The 19,488-nt window shown below is 39.7% G+C and overlaps 1 protein-coding gene across 7 annotated transcripts in view; it reads right to left on the bottom strand.

Moving 5' to 3' along the window:
* Sorcs1 (sortilin related VPS10 domain containing receptor 1) overlaps positions 1-19,488 on the bottom strand; it is a 600,968-nt gene that overhangs the window by 178,318 nt on the left and 403,162 nt on the right. For all 7 annotated transcript variants that reach the window (XM_004659364.3, XM_045156924.1, XM_045156934.1 and 4 more), the window contains exon 6: positions 10,271-10,335. In XM_004659364.3, coding sequence (XP_004659421.2) covers positions 10,271-10,335 — 65 coding nt within the window. The remainder of the gene's footprint in view (positions 1-10,270; positions 10,336-19,488) is intronic.

Here is a 19,488-nt window from a genome sequence, read left to right as displayed (position 1 = left end):
ACCCTCTCCTCTGGCTCAGGCCCTGGACTAAGTAAAACAGACCACACAACCTTATTGCTTTTGTTGTTTTTTACTTTTAAACTTTTCAAAAAAAAATCCAGAATTTGGTACTTTTTACAGATGAAAAGACCAAGACTTGGGGATGAGATTTGTGCAATTTCATATGCTACTAAATAATGGCAGAAAAATATTAATCACAAGCTTACAGGACTCTACTCATTCCTTCCCATATTGAGGAAAGATGTACCCTCCACACCAAATACGTGAGCATGCCTCAGCGGTAGAAGTTCAACTGTGACCACAACTATAAACTGTGTAACCCTAAACATTTTGAAGTACGTTCCAATACATATACATCTTCACCTGTAAATTAGAATCATGCTTAAAGTCATACCATTTCCTTAAAGTCCTTCTAATGCTACTTCTACTTCTCTTAAAACATTTCTATTACATGTTCCCACCTGCTACATGCACACACAATCACCCACACATACCTGTACACATATGTGAACATACCACAGAGCACATGCGCCTACTTCCAGTGAGCCTTGAAGACTAGCAGGTATCATGTACCAGTTGAAACTTGAGCTCCTCAAAAGTGAGTAAGTAACACAAGCTCCCGAATGTCCACACCCAAGACCCTCCATTCCTGTGAGCCTGAGGGATTTCCACATGCTCTGCTCTATCATGATGAACTTCAAACGTGATCTTCTTTCTTATATAAAAACTCTTGGCTGAGGGTACTGTGACTTATGAAATATTTTGTCTACATTGAGATAGATTCCCAGCCCAAGTAGCTTCATTGAGTATTAGCCTTTGGACATTTGAATGGCTGTGAATACTGCAAAGAAGGCTCTAGAATCATAAGAATTATGCTGAGCATTCTCTAGGATCAAGCAAGGGAATTAAAAAAGGATGGAAATGCAGATAAATCATGAGCCAAATACAGCACAGTACGCTGAGCGTATGAGATGTGCAGGTACTCCCTTCAACGGGTGAGCAGCATCCCACCTCTGCACAGATGCTCTTCTCCTATCAGAAAGCCGGACTGTGCTGCTGCATGGGATTGACTTTATGTTGCAAAGAATGGTGGACTGTCATCTGCCACAGCCCAGAGTGCTCTGGAAGGTAGAGGATATTTTACTGTTCACTCTGTCCCATAGAAGCAACAATTACCTTTGTGGGGTTCAAGGATCTACATAGAAGACCCCAGAGAAATCTGGAAGAGTGCTTGGAACAACTACAAGGACCAAACATCATCCCATGAAGAATGGCACAAAGGGCCAAGGTCATGAGAAAGCAGGCGTCGTGGTTGGGAGACACCAGTTTGTATGCATCATAAGCAAGTCATGGTAGACATGATACCAGACAGCGGTTTAGTTGAGCAAAGAAACAAGCCAATAATAGGTTCACACTAAGCCATGGCAAACTAAGAAGTATATTGTTCATTGAACCTTACAAAGAAAATGGGGAAGGATATATAATTGTGAGAGATAGAGGAGACAAGAGAGAAAGAAAAATATGAGAAGGAAGGAAAGCAAGATGAACAAAGGAGTGAAGGAGTGGTGTATATGACTGAGAAAATTTCCAGAGTTTCTTTTCTCAGTTTTTCTTTCTTTCTCTTTTTTTTTTTTTTTTCCAGGTAGGGTTTTGCTCTAGCCCAGGCTGACCTGAAATTCACTGTGTAGTCTCAGGGTGGCCTGGAACTCATGGCGATCCTTCTACCTCTGCCTCCTGAGTGCTGGGATTAAAGGTGTGCGCCACCACATCCGGATTCTCAGTTTTTCTTTTAATTGGGGGAATAGGTTTAGGTACACAATCTACTTATGTACCCATTGTAAGGTCAATTTTAGGGGCTGAGGAGATGGCACAGCAGGTAAGAATGCTTCTCTTCCTTTGATCCTCAGCATGGACGTCAAAAGCTAGGCAAAGATGTGCGTGCCTGGAACCCTGGTCCTGAGGATGCTCAGAGATGAGATCCCTGATCAGCCCATCTAACCAAAGGGGGAACTCAAGGTTCAGTGAATCTGTGTCTTAGGAAACAAAGTGGGAGAGTGATAAAGGAGGACGCATGACGTCTTCCTCTAGCTTCTGCCTGTCTGCATGCACTTGTTCCCCCTCACACACACATACACACATCATATACTACATTCCACCTTACATACAACATAAAAGAAAAGTCTAATTCCAGCACACAAGAACAGTTGTCTCTGAGGCCGGAGAACATCTGACTGTTTCTTCACTTAGTAACTTGTGGTCATCACTACTCCTTATAGTATCACACTTTGAACCTGGAAACTTCACAGCGACTAACAATGTAGCACCATGCATGTATTCCATCATGAAGTACACAAAGAGAAAGGACGGGCCTGCACTCCCTTTGATAATTCAGCCATCTGGCCTTCATGTCATACTCAACCATGCCAAGTATGCTCAAACACCATATGTGGTTCCATCTGTCTGGAATGCCATTCCACACAGACAACACACCTCTCCTTTATTTTTGTAAGGGCTTGCATTGAATGTCAAATGCCGTCTAGTCAGAGAATTCTTCCTTATCATCCCCCTCTGATTCTTGCCCATGGTTTGTTTTCTTACGTATCTGTGTACATGTGTTTCACATCAATGCATTATACCTTTATTTGTAATCTGTCCTCTACAGCAGAGACAGCAACATCTATGAAAGCAGTAACCCCCATTCCTCACTCATGCCCAGGAGAGGACCAAGCATAGCACAGGTATCCAATAATATCTGTCAAATTGCTAAGAGCAGATCTGGGCTAGAGAGATGGCTTAGCAGTTAAGATGCTTGCCAGCAATGCCCAAGGAGCCAGGTTTGATTCCCCAGTTCCTGTGTAAAGCCAGGTACACAAGGTGTCACATATATCTGGAGTATATCTACAGTGGCTAGAGTCCCTTGTGTGTCATTCTCTTTCTCTTTTTATGTTTCTCATGAATAAGTAAATAAATACATATTTAAAAAATAAAATAAAATAAAAGCAGACCTAGAGCCAACCAGAGCAGTCTTTAAATCGTAGGACAGAGGCAGTGGGAAAGCAATCATTGTAGACCTTATTTCATTCTCATTAAAATGAGGAGAGTAACAACAGTCCTTCTTTCAAAGGCCTGTTAGGAAAAGTGCAGCTGAACAGTAGATGGGGCATAGGCATGAAGAAAACAATAGGAACAAAATAAATAATGCCAATTAGCATCACTGTTCATTGAGAATGCATAGGGCATAAAATGCATGGGTAAGTGCCAATGTCTTTATGATCCTAGTTTCTTGAAAGCAAGTGTAGCATTTCTGCACCTAGAAGCAGCCACACATACACACATATGGACTACTACTGATAGATCCAGAGGACGTGACCCTAAGAAATACAGACATTTGGCCTGGAGTTAAGTCCTGGAAGTGACAGGTTTTCTGGGGCTCCTCCGCTATCCAGTTCTCAGTATGAGAAGTTAGGCCATAGGTCTCCTAGCATATTGGTAGCTCACAGAAGGCAAAAAGAGTAGTGCAAGGTGACTATGAAAAATCTGACATGGGACTGGAGAGATGGATCTGTCATTGAGGCACTTGCTTGCAAAGCCTCAGGACCCAGGTTTGATTGCTAAGTAGCCATGAAAAGCCAGATGCACAAAGTGGCAAATACATCTCTAGTTCATTTGCCACCAGTAGCAGCCTTGGGAGTACCCGCCAATTCTCTCTGTCTGTTTCTCTTCTTTCTATGTCTCTCTGCTTAGAAAACAAATAAACAAAATCTACTAAAAAAAAAAAAAAAGAATCTGATATGAAAGCTGCCCTGTTGAGCTGATGTGGACGTTCTCATACGAGGTCTACCCTGCTCAGTGGGAAGGCCTGTGCTTGCTTCCTTCACACTTTTCTGGTTAATTTTCAGGGCACCTAATAACTAAAATCAAGAGACTTTTGCAATGGTGGAGGAGTAAAAGATGAGGTTGACACCCCTAAGAAGCACTGCTGCATGGCAGGTGTCTGATTCCTGTCAGAGCCTCAGGTAGAAGACAGGTGAATATGTTTGTTCAGTGTGTGGGGAAATGGGCGGGGGGTGGGGAATCATTATGGTCAGAAGCCACCTGAAAATAGAATCTTCTCCCATTGCACGCTCCACCCTAAGAGCTATTCATCAATCTACTGAAAGAGAAGACACGTGAAGAGTGCATGTCTTGGGAATCGACAATGCCACCTGATCATTCATCAGAACGTTGGCTGTAATGAGGTGGAAAGACTGATACATTTTAGATTTTATTCAAAAAATGCCAGTGTTAATCTTCTCTACAATAGCAAAGAGTTTCTATGTCTTTTGATGTTCACTGAAGCAGAAATCTAATAATCAACCAGGACAAATAAAAACACTCAAGCTTGCTCCAAATTGAACATGGATTAAAACAATAAACACATGCCATGTCTTACTCCTCATCAGATGGTTTATGTTTAAAAACTTATTCTCATCATCCTTGATTGCCAAGAGCCTCAAAACAACTCTGATTATTGGACTATGTGTTGTTGTAAGTATTTCAGGTGACAGGGAGACAATACTTAGGAAAATTCAAGAATGCATGTACTCTCTGACCCAAGGATTTCCCCTTGGTGGTGACCCTGTAGAGGTTGCTATTGCACAAACGTGCATGCTAACTAACAGAATGTTTTATAAAAGCGTGTCCATGCCAGCATGGTTTGAAGTAGAAAAAGGTCAATATATTTTTAATGAGATAGCGATTATTAACTTAAAATTCACTGTGGATTTGGTTCCCATGTAGTGATTTACCATAAAGTCACTAAATTTCAGTTTACAGATATGAAAAAATAACTCGGTTTCTATTACTCACTAAATGTGACACCACCCTTCACAACATGAAAATTTGTGTGTGTCCATCTATGAATATACACACAAATTCATTGAAAATTAGCACTCACACACACACACATACATACATATATATGTCACATGGTCCCTGCTCTCAGAAAACTTACAAAATGGTGAAGGTGGAAGGGAAGTTGTGATCAAATAATTATATAAACAGAATGCATCATTAAAACTGACATGAAAGCATGAAAGAAAAAATATTGTTAGATGAAAGCAAGAAAAATAAGATAAAATAAGTTTAGATTCAGAGGTGAAAAAAAGTTTCCCTAAGAAACATGCTTAACCGGAGGTCTAAACCATCTAAGGTGAGGACCACTTCTTGGAAATGAAAAGGATGGTCCAGAAATGGATTTTATCATATGGTAAAATAGAAGATATATATTTCTATATATATGTAGATATATCCCTTTTATTGCTATTGTTGTTATTTTTGTTGTAGAGCCAGCTGATGAGGTTATAATAGTAGTCTGTCTTCCCAGGAAAACCTCCCTAGCACTCAGTGGTTCAGCTATGGAAGCCTGTAAGGACCAACCACTCCATTGCTGCCCTATGATATTTCAGCAGCTGACACACAGCCAGTTCTCAGCACATGTGCTCTTCTGTGTGGAAACAGACTAGATGGGTGAAGGACAGGAAATAAAGAGACTTTCAGTACTCACTCAAGACAGAATTAGTGGATTGAACAGCGAAATAAAGTTGTGAGTTTCATTTATTTTATTTCCACTCATAATGTGCTAGTTTGAGGTTCATTTCACAGAGATTTGGGGCAGTCATTTTCACAGTTGGCTAAAGAACTAAGGTTTGTTTTCCCCAGTGAAAGAGATTAGTCCTTGAGAGAGTTGTTACAAGGTTACTTACTCATGCAAATAGATACTGAGAAAGTAATTGTCCCTTGTCCCCTGGTTGGCATGGATCACCACTAGTGCAGAAGCATTCAGGTCACTGGCTGGGACTTTACTTTCAGAAATACAAAGAAGAAATACTAGTGGCCAAAGTTGGTGCTGTAGATGACCTCAGAAGGTATGCCTTCCTAAACGCCCACATGTAACACACTCAGTAATACAATCAGCCTTGACTGTTTCATGCACTAAGTTTTATATGCAGACCGAGGATTAAATATGACCTGAACTTTCACAAAGCTTTCAGTCCCACATATTTTTTCCTTAAGGATATTAAAACACACGTGCGCGCGCACGCACACACACACACACACACACACACACACACACACACATATGTGGATCATCTCACACTGAAACTCACATGGAAATGTGACAATAAAACCCTTGCATCCTGGATGAAGACCTGTCAAATTGTTTGCAGCTGAACATGAAGACTAATAATAAAGGCCATGTTCAAATGATAAATATGTTCGAATTTTTCCAGCAATACTAGCTTGATTGATTTTAATTGAGATTGTTCTTATCAGCTTGCCTTCCAAGGCAGAGTTATGAAGGGAGTAACAGCATTCTAGTCAGATATGTAAACTGTAACACACATATTTCAGTGCACAACTGATAAGAAACATCTGTGCCACTCATAGAACAAAGGCTCTGTAGAGCTAATGCCCTGTCAAACATGGGACTCTGGTGGAAACATAAATTAATTTTAAAATATAATCTCAGGACATCTAAAATGAGATCAAATTGAAACTCTGAATAATCAGCATAGATAAGCATTTGTCAGTCACATGGCTAGTTTGGCAAATAAAGTATCTTCCTTGTGTCAAATGTCCCAGTGCTTTGGCCACAAAATTTACAAATATTGTAAACTAAAAACACATTTCTTGCTTAAAGTATCAAAATGCCTGTAGACATACAACCTTCACTATAAATAGTGGAATCCATACACCAAACAATGAAAGGATGGGATGATAATGAATTATTTCAACCAGAATAAGAAGAGATAACTCATTGAGCAATTGACCAGCCTTGAGCCTGGTTTTGATCAATGCATCCTCCAATCTTGCTAGCTGCATTTACTGATTGTTTGTTTTATTTTTTATTTTTTTCTAATCTGATCTCTGTGTCATGTCTTTGTCTCTGTTTCTTTTACCTGGAACCAAGGTCATTAACTGTCACTGATATAGACGCTGGGGCGGGGGTGAAGACGGAAGGAAGGGCATCAGAGAGGCAGGAAGGGAATGAAAGATATTGTGGCACTAAGACAATCTCATTTTTCTTTCAGTGAGACAGGTCAGATGTTATGTTTCAATCCTTTATTTCAGTTGGTAGGTGCCTTGTTTTCTTTTCTGTTTAGTTTTGACAGAGATAACTTCTCAAATTAAACCCCTTTACTGAATTTTCACCCTTGGATAGTTTCTGAAGATGTTGCCTTTACAAAAGTACAAAGTAAAATAAATAAATTAGAATTAAATATTCCATGCTTTTTGAAAGTTGAACCTTGGATGATACTTTGGTATCTTCTATTGCTATGTCTTCAGGGACAGAAAAATAAAATAATACTAGGGGTAAGAAAAAAATGCAGCTTAAGGATTAGCAATGGTCTTGTTGATTTCAGGAAACAGAGTTATGTGAACCAGATGCAACAAGCCAAAAAGCAGCATTATCCCCCAAAGCTCAAAAATTAAAGCACTCTGCATGCTACCAATTCCATCCAGAGCTTTCTTTTATTAGTATTCTGTTTGTGACACTTTGCTACACAAAGCATATTGCACAGACCAGCACCACTGTGGGGATATAGGATCTCAGGACCCTCAGAAGCAGAATTGGTACCTTAATTAGGTCCTTACATGATCTGTATACATGCTACTGTTTTAAAAAGTTCAACTAACTACTATGTGTGGTAAGGTAATCAGCCAGTGAGCAGCTTAATATGTTGGGGGGGGGTGTAGTGCTTGTAGGGTGCTGGTGAATTTCACCATTAGTTGCCTCTGCATCCACTCACTTTTCATATACTTGGTAGGCTCCTCCTGAGTACAAAGTTGTGTGTGCTGCATTGGAAGTATGTATGGTCCCTACACAAATAACATTTATAAACCACTCAGGATGAAAAAGGTGAGCATATCATTGCATAAGCAGAATGTAAACTTTCCTGTTGATATAAAAGCAAGAGGAAGAAATGAACATACTTGGGTAACTAACATACTTAGATAAAATAAGGAAGTATGATTCTTGGTGTGTTGTGTGAGCTGTAAGTGTGTTTGTGGTGGTGGTGGGGGAGTTCATTGTGGTTTGGGACAAAGAAATAGAACAGAGCTCTTTCCACCACTATTTCCCTCTAATTGTTCACTATGTAAGAAATAAATACATAATCTTGAAAAAAGAAACTAGTTGAAATTGGGTAACAAATGGTGGTTTCACCTAGAGACGAAATCATTCATAGGGATTAACTGCACTTAGTTGGTCAGGATAGGGGCATACATGAAGACCTGCTGAGCTCAGAAAATAGTACTACAACCTTGTGACAAAACACAGAACGTGGCATGTTTTAAGTTCTGAAACCAAGTGCAAAGGCTTGTGGGTAGAGTGAAGAGCAGAGAGAAGGGAGGACAGAGGAAGAGAGAATTGGACTGAGGAAAGGGGCAGGCTGCATGTGGCTATGCTGAAGATACAATTAAAGGTTTCTGCATTTCTCTTCACCATCAGAGGACTCAGAAGTCAACTAGACCCTTGAACTCATGGGGTGTTTAATTGTGCACAGGAAAAGATCACTCTCTCGGATGTATGGCATGTTTGGACCTTGGCACCCAAGACACCACCAGTTACTTAAGGGAGATGGAAAGGTCTTTGAGTGAGCTAGTCCTCTGCAGAGGAAGGAAGGAAGCCCTAACTTCCAAGTCCTTTGTGAGGCACATAGCTGGGGAGGTACACGGGGCAGCCTTCCTTGCTTGTACTAGGAAAGGAGATGGTACATATTGAGCCCCATTTTGTGCTCCCATTGATCATGCTAATGAAGGTATTCATGCTGAAAAGGGGGAACCATGACTTCTAGAGAGGATAAAATACCCCCACGAAGATTAGAAATGGTAGCTCTGGTAAGTATATAGCTCCGGGGATTGCATTGCATGACTGATGGGCATTTTTCCATCTTGAAGGTAAATGCTTCCCTTAACTCTGCATTCAGAAGAGCTGAGGAAATGTTGGCAGGTACAATGAGAAGTGACCAAGCAGCCTTCCCGTTGTGAGGGTTCTTCAGAAGCTCTGTGCCAGGCAACCTTTCTTTCTATCAGAATCAGGTGCTCTGTCCCCTTTCCTTCTTTGATACATGATACCTTCTATCCCCCTGTATTTTATTTCCTCTTCCTCTGTATTTTATGTCCTCTTCCCTTAGGTCCTTTTGTCTTCTACCCTTCTCCCTCCGCCCCCTCTTGTTTGGTGCTAGCTTAGGCATAGTGGTATGCTAACAACTGTTTATCCCTTCTGGGGTTCCATAGGGCCAAAATAGAAGAAATAAATTTACATTGTTATAGAAATGTTGTCTAGTCTGTTACTCTGTGTGTGCATGTGAAAGAGAGTGAGAGAGATTGTGTCTGTGTGTGGATAGATGGATAGAGAGACAGAGAGAGAGAGAGAGGGATAGATATTTTTTCTCTAATTCTCATCTAAAGGGTTATAATATAGAAACCATTGGCCTCCATGTCTATATAAAATATCCTATAGACACTATTATTTCAATATATAGTTTTGTATTCCTCAACTGTAAAATAGTAATAACAACCCAAAAAGTTGTCATGAGGATTAATTGCGAGGAGATATATAAAGCACTTGTCAAAACTACTCTTATGGAGTAGCTGTTGAAACAATGTTAGCTTCTAAAAGAACTATTACTAATACCTTCTTTAATTTACAGATAAAGAAATAGGTATAAAAGGCTTAAGTGAATTTTGCAGAAGGACACAATTAATGAGTGGAAGTTATGAGACATTATACATGGTTTGAATTCTGGATTTACAAATTGCTTCCCATAATGCCCACACAGTGAAGCTCTTCTTTGAAGCATATTGAAAAGGGTCTCATAAGAACTATGTTGTGCAGGTGGGTAATATAATCCAATATCTCCTCTTCTTACTGTGTATGATAGCTGTGAATCTCTAAATAAGAGAGTGAGGTAGTGCCTGCATTGTAGCTAATGAAATGAAGGGCATAAGATAATAAAACAAAATAGACTTCACAGCAATATTGCACCTTAGAAGTCATCATATTGGAATTTTCTCTTTACCAGGATATGTTACTTAGTTGATAGTGTCTTTATCCAAACGTGTGTGTACATATATACATACATACATATATATGTAAAATGTTTGGTACAGGGAACACATGTATGACTTGAACTGTCACCACAGTGACAGCATAGATGTCGTCCATGACAGATTGATAGAACTGATATTACTATGGACCTTAGGACACAAATGATTTACTTACGACCATCCACAGTTCTGGCCTCGAGGTGCACCAAATCTGGTTCCTTGCTCGACCCCATCACAGACCTAAATAGTGGAGAAACAGGAAAAGAGCACTCCAGATTAATCATGTCACATATGCCTCCATCAAGCCCAAAGACTGTTAATTTCCACTGGTTTCTGAAACCCATTCCTCAAATACATTTACTCTATGAGGAAAGCCAGACAGTGAAGTTTCCACTTCAAATAAAACAAGAGTGAATCCGCCAGTTGATGAATGCCAGGCTGGGCTCTAGCAAGGACACGTGTGCTCTTTAGCGCATAAGCGTAGCTCAGCCCCCTGCCGCACACAGGCATGCTTACAGCTGCGCCCGGCAGCACGTCACATGTCAAAGGGACGGTGTTGCTGCCAGGCTGCTTCATCCAGCTCCCGGTACAGTAATTTACATAGCAACTTCATCTTTTTAGAGTTTCCATTTAAAATTTGCATTTAAATCTAAATTTGCATTTAGAGTTTTCATTTAAAATAGGTCTGAAGAAATTGTCCAGTGGTTAAGGTATTTGCCTGCAGAGCCTAACAACCTGGGCTCGACTCCCCAGTACCCATGTAAAGCTAGGAGCACAAAGTGAGGCACACACCTGGAGTCTGCTTATAGTGTCCAGGGACTCTAGTACATCCATTATCACTCATCTTGCAAATAAATAAGTAAATAATAACATTTTAAAGGATTTGCAAAAATACTATTAACTTATAAACTATAAACAAATTCTATGGACAAACAAATACAAATATTCCTTTAGCAAGTGGCCATTACCTATATGGTTGGACCAGTGGGCCTTGAAGATATATTTCCTTTCTGAAATATCCAGAATCCATGTGTTTGTGTGTGTGTGTGTGTGTGTGTGTGTGTAAAACAAATCTATTCAAAAATTTTTGAGGCACATATAACTTTGTACAATTCTGTAGTTAACTAAGAGAGAAAATAATTATTCAGTGACATAAGTAGTATGGGCAACCATACTTTATCTCTAAAATTTTTATAGAGCAGGATCAGTGAAAGATGGGGCTTCATTTACTTTTTTGGGAAAAAAATATATCATGATTCACAGAACTTTATTGACTCCATTTCTACATGAAAAGTAGTGTAATGCTTCAAAACTGGTCTTCTATCTGCCCTCGGGTACTCAGCCCAACCATACTAAAAAAAAAATGCATGTCTCATAAATACACGTTACGTCAGGACTTCATGTGGTTTCCAATATCTCACACAACAGGCTTCACCTTTGCTGTCTCAACATCTGCCACCCTTGAAAGTGTCCCATTCATTCCCTTGTTCCCCCACCCCCTGGAGTCTCTGAATGGTTCTGCCTATAGCTTGGAAAGCTCTGTTACTCTTTCTCTGCAGACTTGTGGACTCCTAAGATAACTGAAAAGCTGCTTCTATTAAATATGTCTCACTTAAATTAGGGAAAGCCTTTCCTCCTACCAACAAATGGGAATTTTAATATAAATTCTATACTTGTCATATTTATTATAAATGATTATTTCATGTGTTTTTCCAAATTTGAGAGTAAATCCCTCAACAAGACCTTGTGCAAGCATACACACACACACACACACACACACTTACAAATAGAGATATCGGTGGCACTTTGTTTTAAGCACCTTATATTTGTAGTTCTTAGCATGTAATAATTGAAAGAATAAAAGATAGAAAGGAAGAAGAGAAAAGGAGAATGGAAGGGCAAAAAGGGCCACAAACCTTTGTGGTAAGTAAATTATTCATTGTCCCAGGGGCATTCCCAGAACTCTTTATTTTCTTTTTAATTTATTCTCCCACTTCAGAGAATCAGAGGCCTCACTAGCTGAGCTGCTCTTCATCTTTACAACAAAAGTCTCCTTGAGGCCCTATTATCATCGCTGTCAGGAAGTGTTCTCTGATTGATATATGCTCTGAAATTCAGACTCTATGTTGGAAACATTAAATCCTGCTTTTTGCTTCTCCCAAGAAACAGTCATTCCCAAACACGGGTTTTATAATTCCCCCCAAAGACATGTGAAACATGCAGTTGAACATTTTACATCACTGGAATTTGCTTGAAAATAGGCAGAAGCACTCCCTCCCAACATCATTTCAGTTAAGTTCTATAGGGAAGCACTGTAGAGTCCATTGGAAGCGGCTCTCCATCCCCCACAGTGAACCATTGCCTTGATCTACAGGCGGCCTCTTCTGACAGGGTCACAAGTCATGAGCATTAAAAATGAAAACTGGCTACCTGGCAAACCTCAAACTGCCACCTGCTTCTTCAAAATACGAATGGGTTGCATGCCATTCCCTGGCCCCTTCATCTGTTATTCTGTTTCTTCCCTGAAGGGACAACCAGTTTAGACTCTCCTGAAAACTGTATTCCAGAAACACAATGTTAAGCATTAGCAAGCTGGTCTGTTTGGCACAAAGGCCAGCCATTGCCAACAGGGGGTAAAATGGATTCTCTGGATCCAGTTGTGTTTTTCTGTACATTCATTCCTTGCTCTGGCCCAAGAGTTGCCCTTGTGTCTTAAGATCTCTGTCTTCTCTCAAAGTTCAGGGTATAGTGCTCCCATTAACAGCTTCCTCTTATTAAATAAGGAGATCAAAGCAATGGCAAAATAGAAACTGTAATTATGCAACTTCCTATGCCGTATAAAATATTTTTAATCTTCAGTAAAACAACAGCAGCAAAATAAAGCTTTAAACACTAAGACAAACCCCTATATTTCCAAGACTTTTAATTTGTGATGTGATGTAATCAACCCCTTACCTAATCAAGGGCGAAATGGAACTGTTGTTGCTCTTAATATGTGGCTCTGGTAAATCAAAATACTGAAGGTAAACAATGCTAAATGTCTCACTAGGTTCCAGCTTTGATGGTCCGGGCACTCACCCTAGGGAAGCACATCAGTACAGCTGATCACATGCTGTCATTACCAGGGCCTCGCACCTCTCTACTTATAAAACATTGGCTTTCTATTGAGGAGTCATTTTAGAATAGATTCTAAAAATGATCAAAACCAATAATATGAAGAAAATTAAACACCGCCCACATAGCCCACCCATATATTAGCAGTGCGGCATTAGATTTCCGAAAGATGATCAGCCCAGTGCAGGCTCTGTGGACATGATCTTCAGGGGAACTCAGAAATAAGACTAATTCATTGTTATCCTGACATTTGGCTTGAGTTTACACGAAGTTAATAGAGCATACAGTAAATGCTGCAGAGCCACAAAACGTACTGATGTAAATAACCACAGAGCAAGTATTCAAATTTAAGCCCAACAATTGGACAGCACCTATTTATTCCAATTGAAAATTGCAGCAAGAGCAGACATGACGGCGCGGAGGGGGCTGCAGAGGCACCCAGGCGGGGAGGAGAGACCCCTGCCTTCCTCAACTTCACTCTCCATGGAGCATTCGTGGGCCCACAGGTCCTCCTCAAAAGCAGTGCCATTGAAGCAAGAAGTCCTGACTGCAGCAGACAGAAGAACAATGTTCCCGGCTAGTATTAGCAGTTGGATTCCTTGAACTCTTCTCTGCAGCCAAGGGCTTTGCTCTTCTCTTGCCGTGCTAGTTAGCCTCGGAAACAAACATCCTCTGGAAAAAACCTGACTAAAGCTGCAGCTTTTGTTCTTGAAGAAATCAGCTTAGCCTGAAGTCTCATCTGCTCCCTGCTAAGGGAAAACAAGCAAGGTGCTATAGAAATCAGCCTAAAGGAGTTACTTGAACCTGCTTAGCCTAAGAAAGATACCTGCTTTTGCTTCTTTTATTCTGGCTTCCACCCTGCCACACTGCTTCCCTAAAAGCACAGAGCCACGTCCTAAGAACCACAAATAAACAGGTAAATTAATAAACAGACATGTTTAGCTTCCTGAATGCATCCTGGCCTACCATTGGTGAGCACAGTCACTCACCAAAAGCCCACCAAATTCAATCTTCAAGCCTTACTTCCCCAGATCAAAGCCCAGAAGTGTATATGTCTTTAGCAAAGTGTGTGTGTGTACCTGTGCATGTGTAAATGAGATGGGAGCACATTGGTTGTGCAAGTTGTTTGGTAGATACAATGCTAGGGCTCTGAATAATGCTAGAAGGAAAGAACAAGTCTCCAGAGTACAGCTTCTTTAAATTATGTATTGAGAACGTTAACATATGAACACACGATAATTCGATCTTATTTCAGTCCCATTATTCCCCTTTGTCGCTGCACTCTTTCCCCCAGGCCCTTCCTCTTTCAAGGTAGTTCTAACCTCTTTTTGGTTGTCTCAAACCTTTTGTCGGCCTGCATCCTCCATGTTGAAATGTGGATGGACTCAGAACAGTGCACGTCTTGTGGGAGCATCAGTCCCTACTGTGGGGTTGTGGTTGTTTGAACCAGGTGACCCTCACAAAATCATGTGTTTTGAGTGCTAGGTCCACGGATGGTAGCAATTTGCAAATTGGAGCAGGGCAAGAGGAGGTGTACTGTTCCGGATAGGCTTATGAGTGTTAAAGAAAGTTTTCTCTTGTCACTGTTTGGCACACTTTCCTGTTGATGTTGTCCACCTACAATTAGCTGGCCAGGAGGTGATGTCCGGTATCTTCTCACGCCATCTTTTCCCCTGCCATCGTGGAGCCTCCTCTTCAGATTTTAAGCCAAAATAAACCTTTTCCTCCATTGGTCAGGTGTTAATCTTAGTAGCAAGAAGGTACTGTAACAAAAATGTGGTACCAAGAAATGGGGTTGATTCTTGTAGAAATCTGACTATATGACTTTTGGAACCTATTTGCAGGAAGAATGTGGAAGGATTTTAAACATTGGCCTACAGGACACCTTGCGGTGCTGAATGCAGAGTTTGATAGATCATTCTCTGGTCCTCTATTCAGACTTAAAAGACCTAAATCTCGGAAAAACTATGGACTGTGACCTTCGGCTTGTGAGGCGAAGACTTTGCCAAGATTGGCCTAGAATCGGTTGAAGAGAGAGGTTTGATGCCTTTTGCCTGCTTTTATCTTGAGAACCTGAGTAGGGTTGCCTTGTGTAGACATGTACTGGCATGAGCAGAATCATATGGTACAGAACGAAAGGGATGTTTTAGGCTGGAAGAAGTTTCCATTCATTTTCAATTATTTGAGATTCACCACCAGTGAGACTGGGCCAGCTGTTCTTCATTGGGACAGTAGGAAGAATGCAGATTGTTTTGAAGGTAGAGAGCGTGAATGTGGAGGGATTGTCTGCTCCTCACAGTTAGATTTATTCTAATCTGAATTTAAAAAAAAAATTGGTAACCAACATGGTACTGTGGAGTATAATAAAAATAGAAAAGAGAGAGAGAGGAAGACAGGCATTGGATTTGCAATATGGTTTTGCTTTTTGTAAGTGGTCATGGACAATGTGAAGCAGGGTTGTTTGAAGACCCTGGGTGGAGACCCAATAGAAGCACAAAGATGAACTGTGGGTTGCTGTGGAGACTCATAGGGCTTTTTGTCATGACATGACCATGGGACAGTTGTGAAGGAGAGCTGCTGGAATTGGATAGAGTTTTCCCCAGTGTATAATAAGCCCTTCAAGAGAACGTGGTTGGTATTCCAGAAACTTGATCCCTATTTGGAAATATAAGACTTAGAACTATAGAACTTGGTATTTTCCATTTTTATTTTAGTTTGCATATTGGTTCTTTTTTTTTTTTTTTTTTTTTTTTGCTCTGCCCAATGTTATCTTTTGTAGCGTGATTGTTTATTCTGGGCCATTATTTTGTTTTAGTTTTGCAGGATAAGAGTTAAGAGACCTTGAACCATAGGAATGTTTGACAGTGTTGGGATTAATAAAATGTATAAGGCCTTTAAATGTTGGACTGAATGTACTGCATTTTACATCATGGATTGTTTTCAGTTCATGTGGATCAGGGTCAGAATTTGGCAATTTGTATTCAGCATCCATCATAAATTCATGTGTTTTGAATGCTAAGTTCTCAACTTGGGAATTTGGGAATCAAAGCCTTGCAGGAGGAGGTGTGTTATTGGAGATGGGCTTACAGGTATGATAGTCATCTTCCTCTTGCCAATGTTCAACACACTATCATGTTGCTGTTGTCCACCTGACATTGGCCAATGATAATGTCTAACCTCCCTTCATACCATCCTTTTCCCTGCCATCATGGAGCTCACCCTCAAGTCCATAGTACAAAATAAGCCCTTTCTTACCATAAACTCATTTTGGTTGGATGTTTTTTTTCCAGCTAGCTCCTTGAGAAAATACAATATATCAATATCAAACTGATACCAAAATATTATAGTGCATAAATGAATGAATTAAATAATTTAATGACATTCTACAGCTTGAGTGGTGAAGTTCTAAGCATGAGGGTTTAAAAGTAAATAAAACAAAAGAAAGGCCTTTACTTCACAAAAGTTATAAGTCAATGAGGAAGATTATATATATATATATATATATATATATATATATATATATAACAAGAATTTTTAATAAAAATATATATGTATATATGAGTATTTATATAGTGTTATATATAGTAAATATAGATAGATAGATAGATAGATATAAAGATATAAAGTTTCAGGTCATAATGAAATTTCTGGAAAGCTATAGGGGAGATAAAATATATAAACTATGAGACATTCAACTATATATAAAACAAGCTTCTTATCTAGGGCTTTCATCAATGACGGGTGTTCATCTACTAAGTGTGGGATTTTGTCATGGTAGAGAATCTGTGTCCATAATGGTGTCCTGCTTATCATCTGTCAAGAACGTGAATGAAAATGCATGATGCACAGATAGGAAATTCACAGATGACCAAAAAATAGTCAGGAAAACTAATGCAAGGTAAGAGGAAGGCAATGTTAGCTCTGACTGCAATTCCCTTGGTGGAGGGTGCACATTTCATAAATGATAAAATCAGGTCAGAGCTTAAGCTGTTTAATTTTATCATGGCTTTATATACCAGGTCTAAAAAAGGGTAGTGATAATAACACTATTTCATGAATTTGTAGGCTGGAGGTATAATAGCACAGAGGTTGAGTGTCTGTCTAGCTCATGCAAGGGCCCTAAAGTCAATCCCTAGCATCCCCAATAAGGCAGCAACAACAACAAAACAGTGTGTGCTGAGAAAAGAAGGAGCGTGTGCTACTACTGCTATGGCTCTGCAACGATCTTTAGGAACCTTTAGGAGTGTTAGAGATAAATTGGCCTGATCATTCATATTACAGCTAAAGAAACCAGGGCTTCTGAAGAGCAAACAAGTTAGTTAAGTTCACACCAAATGATCAAGGTTAGAATTTCTAACACAGGTAATTTACTCCTTGTGGTGAAGAGAAAGGAAAAGGGTGTGTGTGGGGGGGGGGGGATTTTTTCTGTATTATCCCTTAATGTCTTAGGGAAGACAGAACTAATTTGGAAGATATGCATGTCTTTGACTAAAAAAAAAAAATAAGAAAGAATGGAAGAAGAGATGTATGGCAGCTTAATAGAGGTGTGTGTGTGGCGGGGGGAGGGTTAGAATAGTATAGTGTGAGCATTCATTTTAGTTTCAAGTTTTAGAGTTTCCCCAGGCTGGATGTTAACTTGCAGGTTGGATCCTCAAATAATTCCATCATAGTCATGAATGCCTATAAATCCAGCACTTGGGAGGCTGAGACAAGAATTATGAGCTGGAGACCAAGTTGGGCTACATAGCAAGACCCTGTCTCAAATCATAATAACAGCAAGAATAAAACAACCATCAAATACATGACTTCTAAATTTTAAGAAACCTTGTTTTTTACACAATAGCTAATAAATCCTGAGCTTTCTCAGAGAAGCACACCAGGAACTCTTCGGATTTCCATGTGCCTAGACCACCAGTCATATTAGTTTACCCTTCCTTGAAGCCATTTCTCAATACTTTATCAGTCTATAGTGACAAAAAGTATTTTCTTCTTTCATTTCCTGGCAGTGGTACATTGGGAAAAATGCTCTAAGAAATTATTACCCCAAATTACTCTACATGAGAAGGCGAAGTATTCTGTTCAATAAAGGCAGCAAGGATAGAATTGGGTTAGACACATGGGGAAATTGGATTTATCTTCATAACAGAGATAAACTCCTGCACTGGCTAAGAGCAGCTTTTCTTCTTAGTGATTTATTTGTCTATAAATGATTCACTCAGTTCTGAGTACCAGGTGTGGAGGCATTTTGCACTGGGCAAAGACGGTGACTGTCTTCCTCTCAAAGACTTCAAAGGCCCTCCTACTTTATTCTGAACTTCTGTTAACTACTTGGAAAAGAAAGCCAATGTGATCATGGAAAATGAAAACCACACCTTTTAATTTCTCACTTCTTTCTCGTTTGCTTTTCGATCAGTATGCCACTACATAGATGTGAGTTCTTGAGATGGGCTTTCATGTTTCGGTGTAATAGAACAAAAGAGGGCATGAGAAAAGAGGGATAGGAAAGCACATGAGGGAGAGGAAATGACAAGATGTGGAGTGAATGAATTGTTTGAGAAATATGAGGCTGGCAAAGGGGAAAGGGTAGGATTTTATATGCTGCCACAACTCCTCAGAAATGAAAAGATTTTCTCCATTTAGAAATAACCAATGAATATTTGTTTATCTATTTTTGTCTTTTATCTATTTTTCTATAGGCATTTCTTTCTTTATACAAGTTTTATATCATATTATTACTGTAACATAGCATAGATTGCTCATATCCATATTCAAATCAGATTAAGCAGGGGATTCTTGCCTATAATTAGCAGGTGATACATCAGTGGTGCCTTGGAGTACATAGGGGATATTTGCTCACTGCTCAGGTCCAGGGTAGACACAGTGCTGAAGTGAGGGAGGTCCACTATTGAGTAAACACTATCCAGAAACGGGCTTGCTCAGTATCTACTTTAATCAGTGCATTTTCTGAGCAACTAAACCATCTTAAAACCTGGATGAATGGAGGAATAATTATTGCTTCCAGATGAATCCCTCTGAAGTAGTCTAAATAAATGATCAAAGCAAAACCTTTTTAAGAACACATAAATAATAACTATTATCAGTTAAATGAAGAATACCAAAGCAAGTGGTTAACATTCACAGCTTCTGAGTATCTCTTACAAAATCCTCAGTGATTATTCTGGTCATTTTAGCATATGCACATACAATGTTTCACATTCCTGCCAGGAATTGGAGCTCAGTTCTCCTTCCTTTGACTATCAGCTAGACAAAGACTTGGCA

The sequence above is a fragment of the Jaculus jaculus genome, chromosome 1, assembly GCF_020740685.1.
Source record: "Jaculus jaculus isolate mJacJac1 chromosome 1, mJacJac1.mat.Y.cur, whole genome shotgun sequence".
Lineage (NCBI taxonomy): Eukaryota > Metazoa > Chordata > Mammalia > Rodentia > Dipodidae > Jaculus > Jaculus jaculus.
This window is presented reverse-complemented; position numbering and strand designations above follow the sequence as displayed.